General features: G+C 35.8%; 1 protein-coding gene across 1 annotated transcript; it reads left to right on the top strand.

Annotated features, from left to right (window-relative positions):
- Positions 1 to 411: 411 nt before the first annotated feature.
- Positions 412 to 8,606, top strand: LOC110098554 (L-ascorbate oxidase homolog). The gene is made up of 8 exons (XM_020825416.2): positions 412 to 873; positions 994 to 1,103; positions 3,926 to 4,196; positions 5,394 to 5,496; positions 6,409 to 6,754; positions 7,138 to 7,503; positions 8,031 to 8,109; positions 8,203 to 8,606. Exons 1-8 carry the CDS (start codon positions 745 to 747, stop codon positions 8,413 to 8,415), a joined length of 1,617 nt encoding a protein of 538 aa, XP_020681075.1. The 5' UTR covers positions 412 to 744; the 3' UTR covers positions 8,416 to 8,606.
- Positions 8,607 to 14,299: the final 5,693 nt, after the last annotated feature.

A 14,299-nucleotide genomic window follows, 5' to 3' on the forward strand; every position in this document is an offset into this window, starting at 1 on the left:
AATTATCAATGCAAATATGCAATTAGTAATCAAATATTTATTAAAATAACATCTAAATAAATAATGAATAATTAGTACTATAATTAGTTTTCTAATTTTTTGATAATTAAGTTAGTTTTTAATACATTATTTATAATTATAATTTATTGTTGATAATTAAAATTAAAATTAAAAAGTAACTTGTATTTATTTATAACACAAATTAAATTTAAAATTTCAATAATTTAACTGCCTTAATTCCTGAGCCATGCTGCCATAAATTTTAACAAAATTAATCAGAATTTAATATTTTCTTACCAATAATTTTTTGAATTTAACCACCTTGGAATAGTAAATTCGGATTTACGGAATTTTTTGAATCTTACTTCTTCAGAGCGCCAAGCAGCCCGTCAGTGCGCTAGAAGTGTAAGCGCTCCTTGTAATTTTCTAGTCCCGAAGTTCATTTCTCCGCCACGGCCAGCTGCGGTGCAAGTTAAGCCAAACTTGCTTCAAAGGCTCACCCGAAAGCTACCACGTCTCATTAACGCGTCGCGTGTGTAACACCGAATTTATTATTTATACGGACGGCCCTATGACGGCCAATCGCCCACCCCCGTGTTAAAACCGAACAGTTCCTTCCCACTTTTTCCCTCGCTCCTCCCCACAAAGAGTTCTTACAGGGCGTAGCATTCTCGCTCACCCCCTCCACTCATCCGCATTCATCTTTCTTATCTTGTACCATTCGGATCTACAGAGCGGAACGCCATGGCAGGGCTCGCTGCGCTTCTCTGCTTCATTTGGATCCCCATCTCCGCCCTAGCCGACGATCCCTACCGCTTCTTCGACTGGAATGTCACCTACGGCGACATTTACCCTCTCGGAATTAAGCAGCAGGTTCTCTTATCTTCTTCCTTGATTTTTTCTTTTTCTCTTTCGTTCGATTGCTACCCGCATTCTTCTCTTGAGATCTTGATGTGCTCTTCTTCCTCTGCGTCTTGGGCGGGATTGTTGCAGGGAATACTAATCAATGGGCAGTTTCCTGGCCCGGACGTGTTCTCGGTTACTAACGATAATCTGATCATAAACGTGCACAATAGCTTGCCGGAGCCCTTTCTAATCTCATGGTAATTACATTACTCCTCTTCTCTTTTTCAAAAATTGATTGGGGAAATGGGTGATTTGTTTTACGTTTTTATTCCGTTCTGACGAGATTGTTAGGTCTACAGTTAAAGTAATAATTAATAAGGGGATGTTGATTGGAATTGACAGTGAAAATGCTGCTTTCAGTATTTGCAATTAATTTGTGCCGTCTTAGGCTGAATTTTAACTTTTATGCCTTGTTCTTGAAGCAAAAAATTGACCACTCAACTCGTTTGCACCCCTAATCTATATAGTTATATATTCTCAGCATGAGGATCTATTTATTTCGCTGTGTTGTGTCTCCTTTTGAAATATTCAATTGATTTATTTTAAAAATTATGAAACTCATTTTAATATGTTGGTTGGAAGCTTTAACTATCAATGAAGAAGTCTTAGGTTAGACTCTTGTATATGTGATGTGTGTGTGAGTTTTACTTAAGATCCTAAATGGCAAACAAAAAATATATATTTCAAATTGAGTGAGTGAGTTCTAGTTGTTCAAATTTAACAGATTTGCTATATTAAGGCTTAGCTTAGAATGGCTTTTTTGTTGCTTCTTAAAGTAGTTTTTTAATTAAAAATTAAAATTTTTTGCTAGAAAATTGTTTTAGGAAGCATTAAGAAAGTCGTCTCGAACGAAGCCTAAATTACTAAGGCTTCGTTTGAGGCAGCTTTTTTATTGCTTTTTGGGTTTAAAAAATTTTTATACTAAAAATAGTTTTAAGAAATTGTAAGAAAATCGTTCCAAAAGAAATCTAAATATGCATAGAAAAAGAAAATGTACATCTTCAATGTATATTCAATATGCTTTTTATTACTATATATTATATTAAAAAAAAGTTCAAAAGTTCACATCTAAACCAACATTATGCATGAGCGTTAAAAGGTCAATATGACTAATAGCATTCATAAAAAATAAAAAATTTCTATTATGAATGCATGTATGAATGAAATTAATATATATATCTATTTTTATGATGGGCAATAACCTATAAAATATATAACTTTAATTAATAATCTAAAAACACACAACGCATACACATAGACTCGAACCTTGGACCTCTTAGTTGGAAGACTAAGCTCTCAACCAATAGGCCAAGAAGAGTTGTGGAAGACTAAGCTCTCAACCAATTGACATTAATTTCTTAACCTTGTCATTCATGTTTTTTGTTTGGGACAGTGGGCCTGTGTACTGCTCTAGTTGTGGGCAACTCTGCTTTTAACGATGATTTTGTGTGGGTGTACATTAGGCGGGCCATATTGAGTCATAGGAAGTTCTAATTTTTCAGTTAATGTCAATTCATACATATATCATATAAATAAGTTTCAAATTCAAGATTTTTTAAGCTTTGTTTGGGATGGCTTTTTTATTGATTCTTATAATGACTTTCTAGTGCAAAACTTTTAATTTTTATAATAAAAAGCCGCTTCAAGAAGCAGGGAAAAAGCCGTCCCAAAAGAAACCTTAGTTGAGAGTTTTTACTATCATCAAGTTGAGCTTAGTTTTCTTTTTTTTTTTCCCCTTTTTGGGACAGCTTTCTTTTTATAAATTTTCAATTAAATTGATCAGCATTTTGAGACCAAAACCAATTTTTGGTTGCATCTTTTTTTTTTAACTTATTTTGAGCATGTTAGATCATAAATTTATTCACATCTTAAATATGAGGCTGAAATTTATAATTTTTTGGGTAAAAATTTAATCTTTCAATCAATAGATTATGATAAGCTTATAATCCAATTATATCAATCATATGGCCTAATTAGGACAGCTATATAGTTGCTTTTTTGACAGCCGTTGCAATTTTGTTCGGCTCCTAGTTCTTAGCTGCTGGCTTCTTATTAATTTTTAAAATTTTCTATACTAAGGCTTCATTTGGGATGGCTTTCTTACTATAAAACGGTTTTAAGAATCAATAAAAAAGTCATCTTAAAAGAAACTTAAAAAGTATAAAAAGCTACTTTTTGCAACCAAAATACTGTAGTCATCCAAGTTATATATAATAAGCTTGAGCTACTTTATGAATTTAAATAATGTTTTTAGATGGTTAGTATTAGAGACAAATTATGCTGTGCTGGGAACAAATTATGGCTTGGTGCACTGGCTTGTGGGGTTGTGGATGTTGACGGTCTAACAGACATTTTTTTCTGACCAACAGTTAATTTTTTGGATGGTTTGTAATTTCTGAAACTCATTATGATTCAATTTTTAATTTTTTTGTCCAATTAAAATGGGGAGAGCTTTGACGATTCTTATTGGTTCAACTTGAAATTATTTAAGATGTTTTAATTTAAATGTGAATTTTTAAGAAAAAAAAATTACTTCAAAATATCCAGATAAAAATAATTAGGATGGGTTTAAAAACTTTGATTTTATTTTGGATAAATAAACTATATTATATTTAAAAAATTAAAATTTTAAACAAAATATTCTTAATTTATTTCAAAATATATTAAACATCATATATAAAAGTTCCTCATTTACATTGGGAAGCAAATAAAAAAGCAGTTTTGTCATTTGAAAGGTCGGTTATCATTCATTTATATTCTGGATTTCAGTGTATAGAAATTTAACAAAATATTTATTTTTTCCGTGTTTTAAGAAGGAAAAGTAACCTTAAACTTTATAATATCTTAACACCATTTGTTATTACGAAAGCCAGACAACAAATAATGGCAAACTCTTCTTCCCACGAGCCTAATCAATCCAGCTGTGTGGCACCATGCGGCCACCGACACTCAAATTTGACGTTTTCTTTTGAAGAATTCTAACGGCTCTGATTGATTGGTGCACATGTTGGTTCGACAGGAACGGGGTGCAGCAACGGAGGAACTCATTCGAGGACGGCGTGTACGGCACGACATGTCCGATCCCGCCGGGCAAAAACTTCACCTACATTCTGCAAGTGAAGGATCAGATCGGCAGTTTCTTCTACTTCCCATCGCTGGCTTTCCACAGAGCCGCCGGCGGCTTCGGCGGAATCCGCATTCTCAGCCGCCCCCTCATCCCCGTCCCCTTCGACGAACCCGCCGGCGACTTCACAGTCCTCATCGGCGACTGGTACAAGGCTAACCACACAGTAAGCTACTATGAACTTCAGCAGGAAGCTACAATGTGATATTTATTTCTCTCTTTTGTTTGCTTTAGTTTACAGTACACCACATGGCACTCACGGGCTTCCTTGCAAGTCTCCCACATGGACTGCGTGACAGGAGGGAATGCACTTGTGCACCTCATTACTTGTAAAAATACGCACGCGTTTTTTGAGAATTTGTGAGGCCCATAAGATTTGTTTTTTATATGCTTGATAACATAAAAGAGCTATCAATTTTAACATAATTAAAACATTTTAACGAAATTAGAAGGAAAAAAAATCTAAGACGGAGAGAGTGTATATATTTGATTTGTGCAGCTCTCATCTCTCGTCAATTATAAACGAGAAATTGTGGTAGATTTATATTTGGTAAAGAGAGGCAATCATAGCTAGTGTATCATCTGAATTAGTGATAAATTGAAGGTTGTTGGCCGCTAGCACCATTGGGTGGGCTTTCACAAAGCCAAATGAGAGGAACTCCTTGTTTTGTCTTATCCTTTATTACATGCTCGACAAAGACTATAAACAAGAACAGTAATTAGGGCTGTAAATATGGAGAGATCATTACATGTGGAATCTGGACACAGAGAATTGTTCGATTTTGTGAATGTGAACAGTAAAAGTGCAGCAGTAAACAGTAAAAGTGAAAAGATTAATAGTAACAGTGATTTTACTGTTCACGGTCACAAATCCATAATTTTTTATTTGTAGAATATTTGATCAAGGTTCTACCCTAAGGATAAAAGTGAGAATTGTCATGAATGTGCTCATTATGAATTATTTAAAGCTTATTTTAGAGTAGGGTTGCATGATAGATTCATCATTTATTGTTTATAAGGTAAATATGATAATTTTCAGATCTTTAATCAAATTTAGATATGCTCCTCCCTCAAGAGCCTTTAGGAAATGTTAGAAAAATACATAATGGAGAAAAATATTAGTCCTTTTGTAGGTAAATTTATTGGATTTGTTATTAGTTTGCTTAAACCTAGTTTTATTAGAGCTTTTGTTACTACCTTGTAAACTTCTATGCTCTAACTAAGGTTGGATCCTTCCAACTAGAGCTTGACTTTTTGTGCAACATTTTAACATTATTTCATTGGAGCTTAATATCGATAACTAGTTGGTTTTGAGGCCCACTCGATCATGGAAGTGATTGACAGTCTTTTGCATGATCTGTAGAATTTGAAGGCTAAACTAGATTTTGGCAAGAGGCTCCCTTTCCCGGACGGCATTCTCATCAATGGTCGTGGTCCCAACGGGCACACCATCACAGTTGATCAAGGTAAGTAGCTGAAAACATAAAATACTCTATAACTCTCTTAATTTGAAAGCCAATGGAGTTTTAAAAAGATGTTCTTTATTTTGTTCTTTTATCTAGTAATCAAATAATTATTTTTTAATAAATGATATATATCTCAATCTAACTTACAAAATCTTAACTAGTTAGTCAACTATAATTACAATACTGTAAATATAGATTAGTTAGAGAAACTTAATCTTGTCATTAGGATGTGCTGAATGATCAACCTCAATGTGATTGACCCAAAAACTAGTTGCAATTAAGATGGACTTAGGATTGAGATATTTTTATTTTATAGGCTGCTTGGTTGGATGAAATGGAATGCAATGTTAAAAAATCGCAGCATATATAAAAGAAATACTTTGTTGTTGTTTGGATGAGTATAAAATAAATGCATTTGAATATAATGTAAAATGAATGTAATGTAAAGTTTAAAGATGATGCCAATGTTAGGCGACATTGACAGTGGCAGTAGTGGGTGGCGGCAAGAGAGGTTGCTTGCTTTGAAAATGATGTTTGCTCAAAACAAGGCTTCGTTTGGGACGGCTTTCTTATTGCTTTTTAAAGTAGCTTTTTTGTCCATAAATTTTAATTTTTATACTAAAAAATTGTTTTAAAATGCAGTAAAAAAGACGTCCCAAACGAAACCTAAACGAATTTAATTTATCTCAAAAATAATCTAGAACTCTTTAAACTATATCTTTTATTTAATCTGCATTTATTTTTCATCCAATCAAATATCATTATTTTTAACACTCATATAAAATAATTATTTTAGATCCATTTTATTTCAAATCAAAATATCTTATAAAATGTAATAATATATTTTAATCAAATTTTTTTTCTAATTAAAATAAATTATTTTCCAGTCACTACTAACTCATCTGCCTACAGGCAAAACGTATCGTCTTAGGATATCGAACGTGGGGCTAGAGCACTCCCTCAACTTCCGCATCGATGGCCACAAACTGATCCTCGTCGAAGTGGAGGGGACCCACACCCTTCAAACCACTTACACCTCCATTGACGTCCACCAGGGCCAGTCCGTATCCGTTTTGGTCACCGCCGACCAGCCCCCCAAGGACTACTACATCGCCGTCTCCACCCGCTTCACCACCACCGTCCTCACCTCCACCGCCGTCCTCCACTACTCCAACTCCAACCAGCCTGTTTCCGGCCCGCCGCCCTCCGGGCCGACGATTCAAATTGACTGGTCTCTCAACCAGGCCCGCTCCATCCGGTAATTGCGCCTTTAGCAATCCAACACAAATAACAGTCCATGACCATGAATTCTGTAATAATAATAATAAAATATTATATTGTTGGTTACCGTAGCATGAGAAAATATCTTTTAGTTAAAAATGCAATCTTTTTGTAAAATTTAAAGCACGTGTTATTTATAATTTTATTTCAAAAAAAAAATCCTCATCTAATTTTAATTATGATAACTTGAATGATTGTTATATGATATTTTTATTACATTTAAATGATATAAAATTATTTTACTTTACTTTTTTAATAAATTAAAATTAATGAGAATGTCTTTTATAAGAAGTTATTATTGAAGGAAATAAAATTAATTTGGTCACATCGCCACCGTTTTTTCTCATGGGCTTTGAACAGGACAAATTTGACAGCGAGCGGGCCGAGGCCGAACCCGCAGGGTTCATATCACTATGGGCTGATCAACACCACCCGGACCATCCGGCTCGCCAGCTCGGCCGGGTTGGTGAACGGCAAGCAGCGCTATGCGGTGAACAGCGTGTCCTTCATCCCCGCCGATACGCCACTGAAGATCGCCGATTACTTTAACATTTCCGGCGTATTTCGGATTGGCAGTATTGCCGATAGCCCCACAGGCCAGGGCATTTATCTCGACACTTCCGTTTTGCCTGCTGATTACCGTGCCTTCATCGAGATCGTATTCGAGAACCATGAGAGAATTGTGCAGACCTGGCATATCGATGGCTACTCTTTCTGGGTTGTTGGGTAAGCTCAAATTTTATTTTATTTTTTTATTTTTTATTTTTACCTTTTTTATTTTTTTTTAAATAATCTCCAGGCAATTCATATAGCCAATTTAGTCCCCGAGTTTTATATTGTCTCAATTTAGTCACGTGACTGTTCAAAATTAGTCATAATTTAGTCTATCGACTTCACAAATTGATCATAATTTATTTTCAAAATGATTATTCTGAATCAATTTTGTATAGTGGAGGAACTAAATCATAGCAATACTATATTCTATGACAAAAATAATCATATAGGAATAGTGGGTGGGGGGGGGGGGGGGGGGGGGCCTTTTTAAAGTTATTCTGGGGAGGCTATTTTAAAATTAATTCTTGGTATTCTATGACTAAAATAATCATATAGGAATAGTCGGGGGGCTTTTTTAAAATTAATTCTTGGCTTGAAATCACAAATTAATCTATGTTTAATTTTAACTTTTGATCAAATTTTAATTTTTGGACTTTATTATCTGTCAACCTAATGCATGGTGCTATCATTGTTTGCAGAATGGATGGAGGGACATGGAGCGCTGCGAGCCGCAACGAGTATAACCTGAGGGACGCAGTATCGCGTTGCACAACGCAGGTAAGAGTTGAAACAAACATAACTGAAATAGGTACATCTTTGAATAACTACATAAGTTGTCTCTAACCAGCCATTAATGACGAATACAAATAGGTGTATCCAAAATCATGGACGGCGATCTATGTCGCCTTAGATAACAAAGGGATGTGGAATGTGAGGACAGAATTCTGGGCTCGTCAGTACCTTGGCCAACAATTTTACCTGAGGGTCTATTCTCCAGTTCAATCCATCAGGGATGAGTTTCCTATTCCGAAGAATGCGCTCCTCTGCGGCAGGGCAGCTGGCCGCCGCACTCGCCCACTTTAAGGCTTCGTTTGTGACAGCTTTCTTACTGAAGCAACTTTTTAGTACAAAAGTTAAAAATATTGTACAAAAAAGTTACTTTAAAAAATAGTAAAAAAGCCGGCCCAAACAAATCTTATGCCTCTCAAGATAAGCTTGGAGAAAGGTGGATCATGTAATATTTATGTTGGTGTCTTTTTTTTTTTTTTTTTTTTTTTTTTTTTTTTTTTTTTTTTTTTATTGAAGGCGCAAGAAGTTCTTTTAAAGATGTGTTTTTATATTTAATGACCTTTCTCAGGTCATTTTTTTGTAATATGGGGTTATTGGAGGTGTGATGGTTTTAGGCTTTAGTTGGATCTATATGTAGGATGTTTAAGGAGAAATTTGTTTCTAGAGAGTGGAGGAAGGAATTGTATCTTATATGATTAGTTTTCTTATTCAAATAAAATAATTTCTGTCCTGTTACTTAAGGAGAAATTTGTTTCTTATTCAAATATTCGTCACATAAGTTATATATATATGGTATACATTTGGCCGCTCTGCTAGGGTTCGCTTAGCTCCGGGATTTCCCCCGCCCTGCTGGGGCTTCTATTCCGGCGATCTCCTGGATTCTGGGAAGTTTTCTCCTTTCCTGGTTTCTTCTTTTGCTTTGGAGGCTATTTTGGTTGGTTTTCTTCATTTTCGCCGGCGATGTCGGTATGGCGCCTAGTAATCTTAAGGACCCTGGTTTTTTAGGAGGGGTTTCTCATTCTCGTTCTTTTCTTGAGGCTCTTGCTGGTTCTACGCCTTCTTTTCCGAATTTGCGGACTTCTACGTTCCGTGGTTTGCCGTCTTTATGGATTTCCGACCAAGAAATCAATGATCTTGCTGCCCCATTTCAATTCTCGTTAATTGATTTTTTCCCTTCTAAGAGACCCTCTCTTGACTCTATTCGAAATTTTTTCTTAAATTTGAAGCTTAAAGGTGAAGTCTCTGTTACTGTGTTGGATCCCTCTCACATTTTGATCAAGCTATCCAACGATCTCGATTACTGTAGGGTATTTTGTCACCGATCATACCTTGTCTCTAATTGCTATATGAAATTAACAAAATGGTCGCCTAGCTTGGATATCGGTGTTGAGTCGCCGGTTATCCCGATCTAGATTTCGTTTCCGCGTCTTCGTCCTCACTTCTTCTCCCCATGCATTCTTTTTGGGCTTGGTGAGATTTTTTGCAAGCCTTTGAAAATTGATGAAGCAACTTCTGTTGGTTCCCGTCCTTCAAATGCGCGTGTGTTAGTCGAACTTGACATAACAAAATCTTATCCTAAGCAAGTTTGGTTAGGTTCTGAAACTTTAGGTTATGTCCAGGAGGTGGTTTTAGATGAATTTCCTCATTTCTGTGCTGCATGTAAATGTATTGACATACTCCGGGTAATTGTCGTCCTGCTTCGGCTTTGATTCCTAACGATTCTTCTATCCCGAAAGTAAATTTAGCCCCCCACTGTGTTGAAAATGTTGATATTATCGCTGCTCCTTCTGTGCTGGAGGTTTTGTGTAGTGATATTGCTAATACTGAGGTTGTGCTCGCTGCCTTGCCCACTGTTGACTCACCAGTTTGTTCTCCTGGTGCTATGGGATCTCTTGCCGCGTTGGCAGGTGAGAATTTGGGTGTGTTTCCTGGTGCTGAGGTTGGAGTTCTTCCGGTCGCAGCTCTGGTGTCGGAAAATAGTGATGTTTTGGGTTGTTGTCCTGTTTTGGTTTAGCTTTGATTCCTAACGATTCTTCTATCCCGAAAGTAAATTTAGCCCCCCACTGTGTTGAAAATGTTGATATTGTCGCTGCTCCTTCTATGCTGGAGGTTTTGGGAAGTGATATTGCTAATACTGAGGTTGTGCCCGCTGCCTTGCCCACTGTTAACTCACCAGTTTGTTCTCCTGGTGCTATGGGATCGCTTGCCCCGTTGGCAGGTGAGAATTTGGGTGTGTTGCCTGGTGTGGAGGATGGAGTTCTTCCGGTCGCAGCTCTGGTGTCAGAAAATAGTGATGTTTCGGGTTGTTGTCCTGTTTTGGTTTAGTTAGATCCTGCGACGTCCTGGTGCCTGTTTTGGGTGTCGATGCTTCGGTTTTGTCTGACTCGAGGCTAAGTCTTAATGGGGATTCCTGTGGGTTGGATAATGTTGCTTCTCCTGTTTTGGAGGATTGTGGAAGGGTGGAAAATACTGTTGTGCCTGTGGATCTCAACGAGGTGTGTGGACGGGTGGAAAATACAGCTGGGCAAGTGGTTTGCTGTAATAATGTTGTTAATGTGCCGGTGAATTTGATGGCCACCCAAGCACTGATGTATCATGTGGGTGTTAGTTCTGGATTGGATGTAAGGTCCCATGTTGATTGGTTGCATTGTTCGTCTGAATATGAATCTGAATCCAATTCATATTTGGATTATTGCGGTGGCTCTGACCCTAGAAACGAGTTTAAACTAGTTCAAGATAGACCTGTCCTCTCTGTTGCATCTCGTGGGAAATTTCGTGGGAGAGGCAGGAGAAGAAGATAACCCCTTTTTCAATAATGAGTTTTCCCTATTGTTTTATCTGGATTGCTTATCTGTTTGTTTGGTCGTTGAGGAGGATTGTGGGGCAATGATGTGACTGGGGCTCGTGTCCTAGTCGTCTAGCTGGTGGCAAACTTTGGTGATGTTCTCAAATTGTGTTAGATCAACTGGTGCGCTTTATTCACCTTATTGGATGGTCCGTGCAAGGCTTCGGGGATGCTGGGAGCCTCGGTCGATTACTGAGCCCTCTCTTGGTTTCAATTAGCTTTTTTTTTTTGTGTTTGGTCTTTATCTGGTGTACCCTTTTTATTGTGTTGGTTCTGTATCTGTTGTAACCCTTTTTGAGTCTAATGTATTGATTATCTTTTTCTATATATATATATATATGGTATACACCATAAAATATATGAGATTATTAATGGCACTAGCATATATATAGAACTATATCAATATATACATCTAATCTTGCTTAGCCAGTGATGAGTACAAAATTGAAAGTGTGAATTGTGAACTCAAAGGAGATGAAATTAATTTGATAACATCTATTTTACATTTTTTAGAATCCTTCAAACATACTTCCACTAAGACATGCCTTATTATAACTATGTATAATCATATCCTCCTCAAAACAATTGTGTAAAATCTATAAGAGCAAAAGTAGTCTAATTAGCAAAACCTAATCATTTTGGTGCCCTTCTATTTCTTATTACTGGTCTCTCATTAAATTATAATTCTTCAATTAACACTAATTTTGTTAAATAGTAACTTCTTTCCCTATAATCCTAGTAATTAATATATTTTTTCATTATAAGCTTCACCTCTAAATTAACTGTATCATAACCCTCAATCATCAAAGATGCATGACATATATACAAGTAATACACTTGAATATATTTTGATCTGTCAGCTGACTTTTATGTCATTTTACCCCTTCCGAGTTTCCTAAGCATAAATAAATTTGAAACTTAATTGTAATTTTTTTTTTTTTATGTGAAGATAAAATAGATATCCAAAAAAAACAAAACTCCTTTTAAATTCCGCTCATTTCTATAAAATCGAAATTGGGGTGTATATGTGTAAATCAAAAACCAGCCTTCAACAAACCTGAGGCTGGACAAAATAAAAAAGAACAAAATACAACTACCCAATGAAAATATTAGAAAACAAAAATACAAAAACATATAGATATCTTATCTGGCCTGGACTCATAAAATAAAATTGTAATCATAGAAACCTGGTCATGGTCTCCATAGGTTGCACGAATACCATCCAAAGGGAGAAAGAGGCAAGTTTCATCATTGTCCAAGGACCAAAATTAAGCCTGCCTGGCAAAACAGAGTCAAGAACAGGAAAATTTAGTACGTGCGGGTCCGGATTTATCCGGAAACCAATAAAAATACGCCACGTCGCCCCAAAAAATGTACCGCGCTCGGTATCCAATGCTTGGTACCGAGCACGGAACTAGACGGTTCTCACGTCCGGTGTCTGCATAGAATAATCTATGTTGGAGAGAGGCAGCAAGTGAAGCATCGAAATTGGTTAAGCCCACAGAGCAAAGCAATCCATAAATAACCCATAGAGAACCAAAGCAAAGCCTCTAGCTTCCATGAAGACAAAAAAAAAACCAGAGCCTTCAATAAAAACGTCCAATATACCTCGTTGCCACCCAAAAAGTCAAAAACTTCTATTAAAACAACCACAAGATGCATCAAATAAACCAATGATACCGAGCGCGGTACAAATTAAGGATGTGAGAACCGTCTGGAACCCTAAACCCTAAAAAAAAAAAAATAATAAACCAATGAAATCTCCCCAACTTCAGTTCTCCAAACTCAACAGATCAACGCTGACATTAAACTTCCTCCCAAGAGCAAATGGAAATAGCCACTGAAACAATAAATATAAGAGCTCATATGTGCTTCATATTAAACTTTTTCTTCAAAAACTCGCCATTTTTCCATCTTTTAATCTTAAGATAGATTGCTCTAAAAATCTTTTTCGATAATGTAACAGCGCAGACGGCATTGAAATTAAATCACTTGTTATTACGTTCAGAACAAAGGAAATAAACTGTGGCATTAAGGATGAGGAGAATGCCATTTTTGAGGTTATCATCCACAGACAGACCTCCAATGTGATCAAGAGCTTGAAAGATAGTAGGCCTTAGGTAGAAGTTTTGAAAGTAGCGGATTAATTTTGTCAAACCCATACAAGAAAATCACATTCAAATATCAAGTGAGATAGTGTTTCAGTGCAACCATGGCAAAAAGTGCATGAGGAATCCTTAATTTGTATGTTTCTTTTAGAAAGTTCATCGACAGTTTTCTAACCTAGCCTTAAGGCCATCCAAGTGTGAACAAAGAATCTCAAAGAGTATTTTTTATGCCAGACCAAGGAATGTCAAATAAAAGTGACATCATTTGCAAAAAAAAATTTCTAGTAGAAGCCTTTGAAAGAGGAATTGTTTAAGTTATCCCAACAAATATTATTAGTGAAGTTTGGAGAAATAGAGATGCCATATATAAAATCTCTGATATGAGGACTGATTGGTTCCTGAATAACCCAACTCTTGTGTTGGATACAATTGATAATTGCATTAAATGGATGCATTACGATAAGTCACATTCAAATATTATAGTTGCACCCAGAGGAAATAGATAATTCCGGAAATTTGGAAGTGGTCGTATTGCCCAAACACCAATGGTCCCAATGAATGGCAATAGGGTTATTTTGACTAATGTTAAATTTGAATTTGTTTATAGCTAATGAAGTAGTGTTACAAATGCTCTTCCAAAAATCTGTAGCATTATGTTGAAAGGGTTTCTAAGGAGAGATATATCTAGTGATTAGCCAATTGGAGAGCGGGGACGGTCGGTTAAGGATTCTCATGAGGCAATCACAGTTTTGAATATAAACCTTTCCAAAAATCAACAAGTCATCCGCATAAGAGAGATGAGATGAGTGGAACCTCTCTAATTTAAATCCTTCAAACAGGAGCGGAACCGGCTTTAATTTTGAGGGGGGGCAAAAATACAGCACAAAAATAATTAAATATTAAAAAAATATTATATATCTATACATTACGAAAAAGTTTTTTAAAAAAATTAAGTAAGAAAAATAAAGAAAAAATGTATAATTAAATTGTTATTAAAAGCATGAAAGAGAATATTAGAACTAAATGTGAAGAAATATATAGATATTTTAGGACAAGTTAGGACAAAAGAGGAAAAAAAAAATTTAGGGGGGGGGCAAAAAAAAATTAAGGAGGGGCAAAAAAAATTTTTACTCTCTTATAATTTTTTTTTTCATTTTTTTAATTTTTACTCCTATAAGAAAAAAAAAATTTTTTTTTTGAGGGGGGCTATATATTCTAATAAATT

The sequence above is a fragment of the Dendrobium catenatum genome, unplaced genomic scaffold (assembly GCF_001605985.2).
Source record: "Dendrobium catenatum unplaced genomic scaffold, ASM160598v2 original_scaffold_268208, whole genome shotgun sequence".
NCBI classification, from domain to species: domain Eukaryota; kingdom Viridiplantae; phylum Streptophyta; class Magnoliopsida; order Asparagales; family Orchidaceae; genus Dendrobium; species Dendrobium catenatum.

Excerpts from the sequence above, each read along its gene's own strand:
- LOC110098554 (XM_020825416.2), top strand. The coding sequence starts at position 745 with ATGGCAGGGCTCGCTGCGCTTCTCTGCTTCATTTGGATCCCCATCTCC. Across the intron at positions 4,197-5,393 it reads GGTACAAGGCTAACCACACA|AATTTGAAGGCTAAACTAGA; the intron begins GTAAGCTACTAT and ends CATGATCTGTAG. Across the intron at positions 7,504-8,030 it reads TACTCTTTCTGGGTTGTTGG|AATGGATGGAGGGACATGGA; the intron begins GTAAGCTCAAAT and ends CATTGTTTGCAG.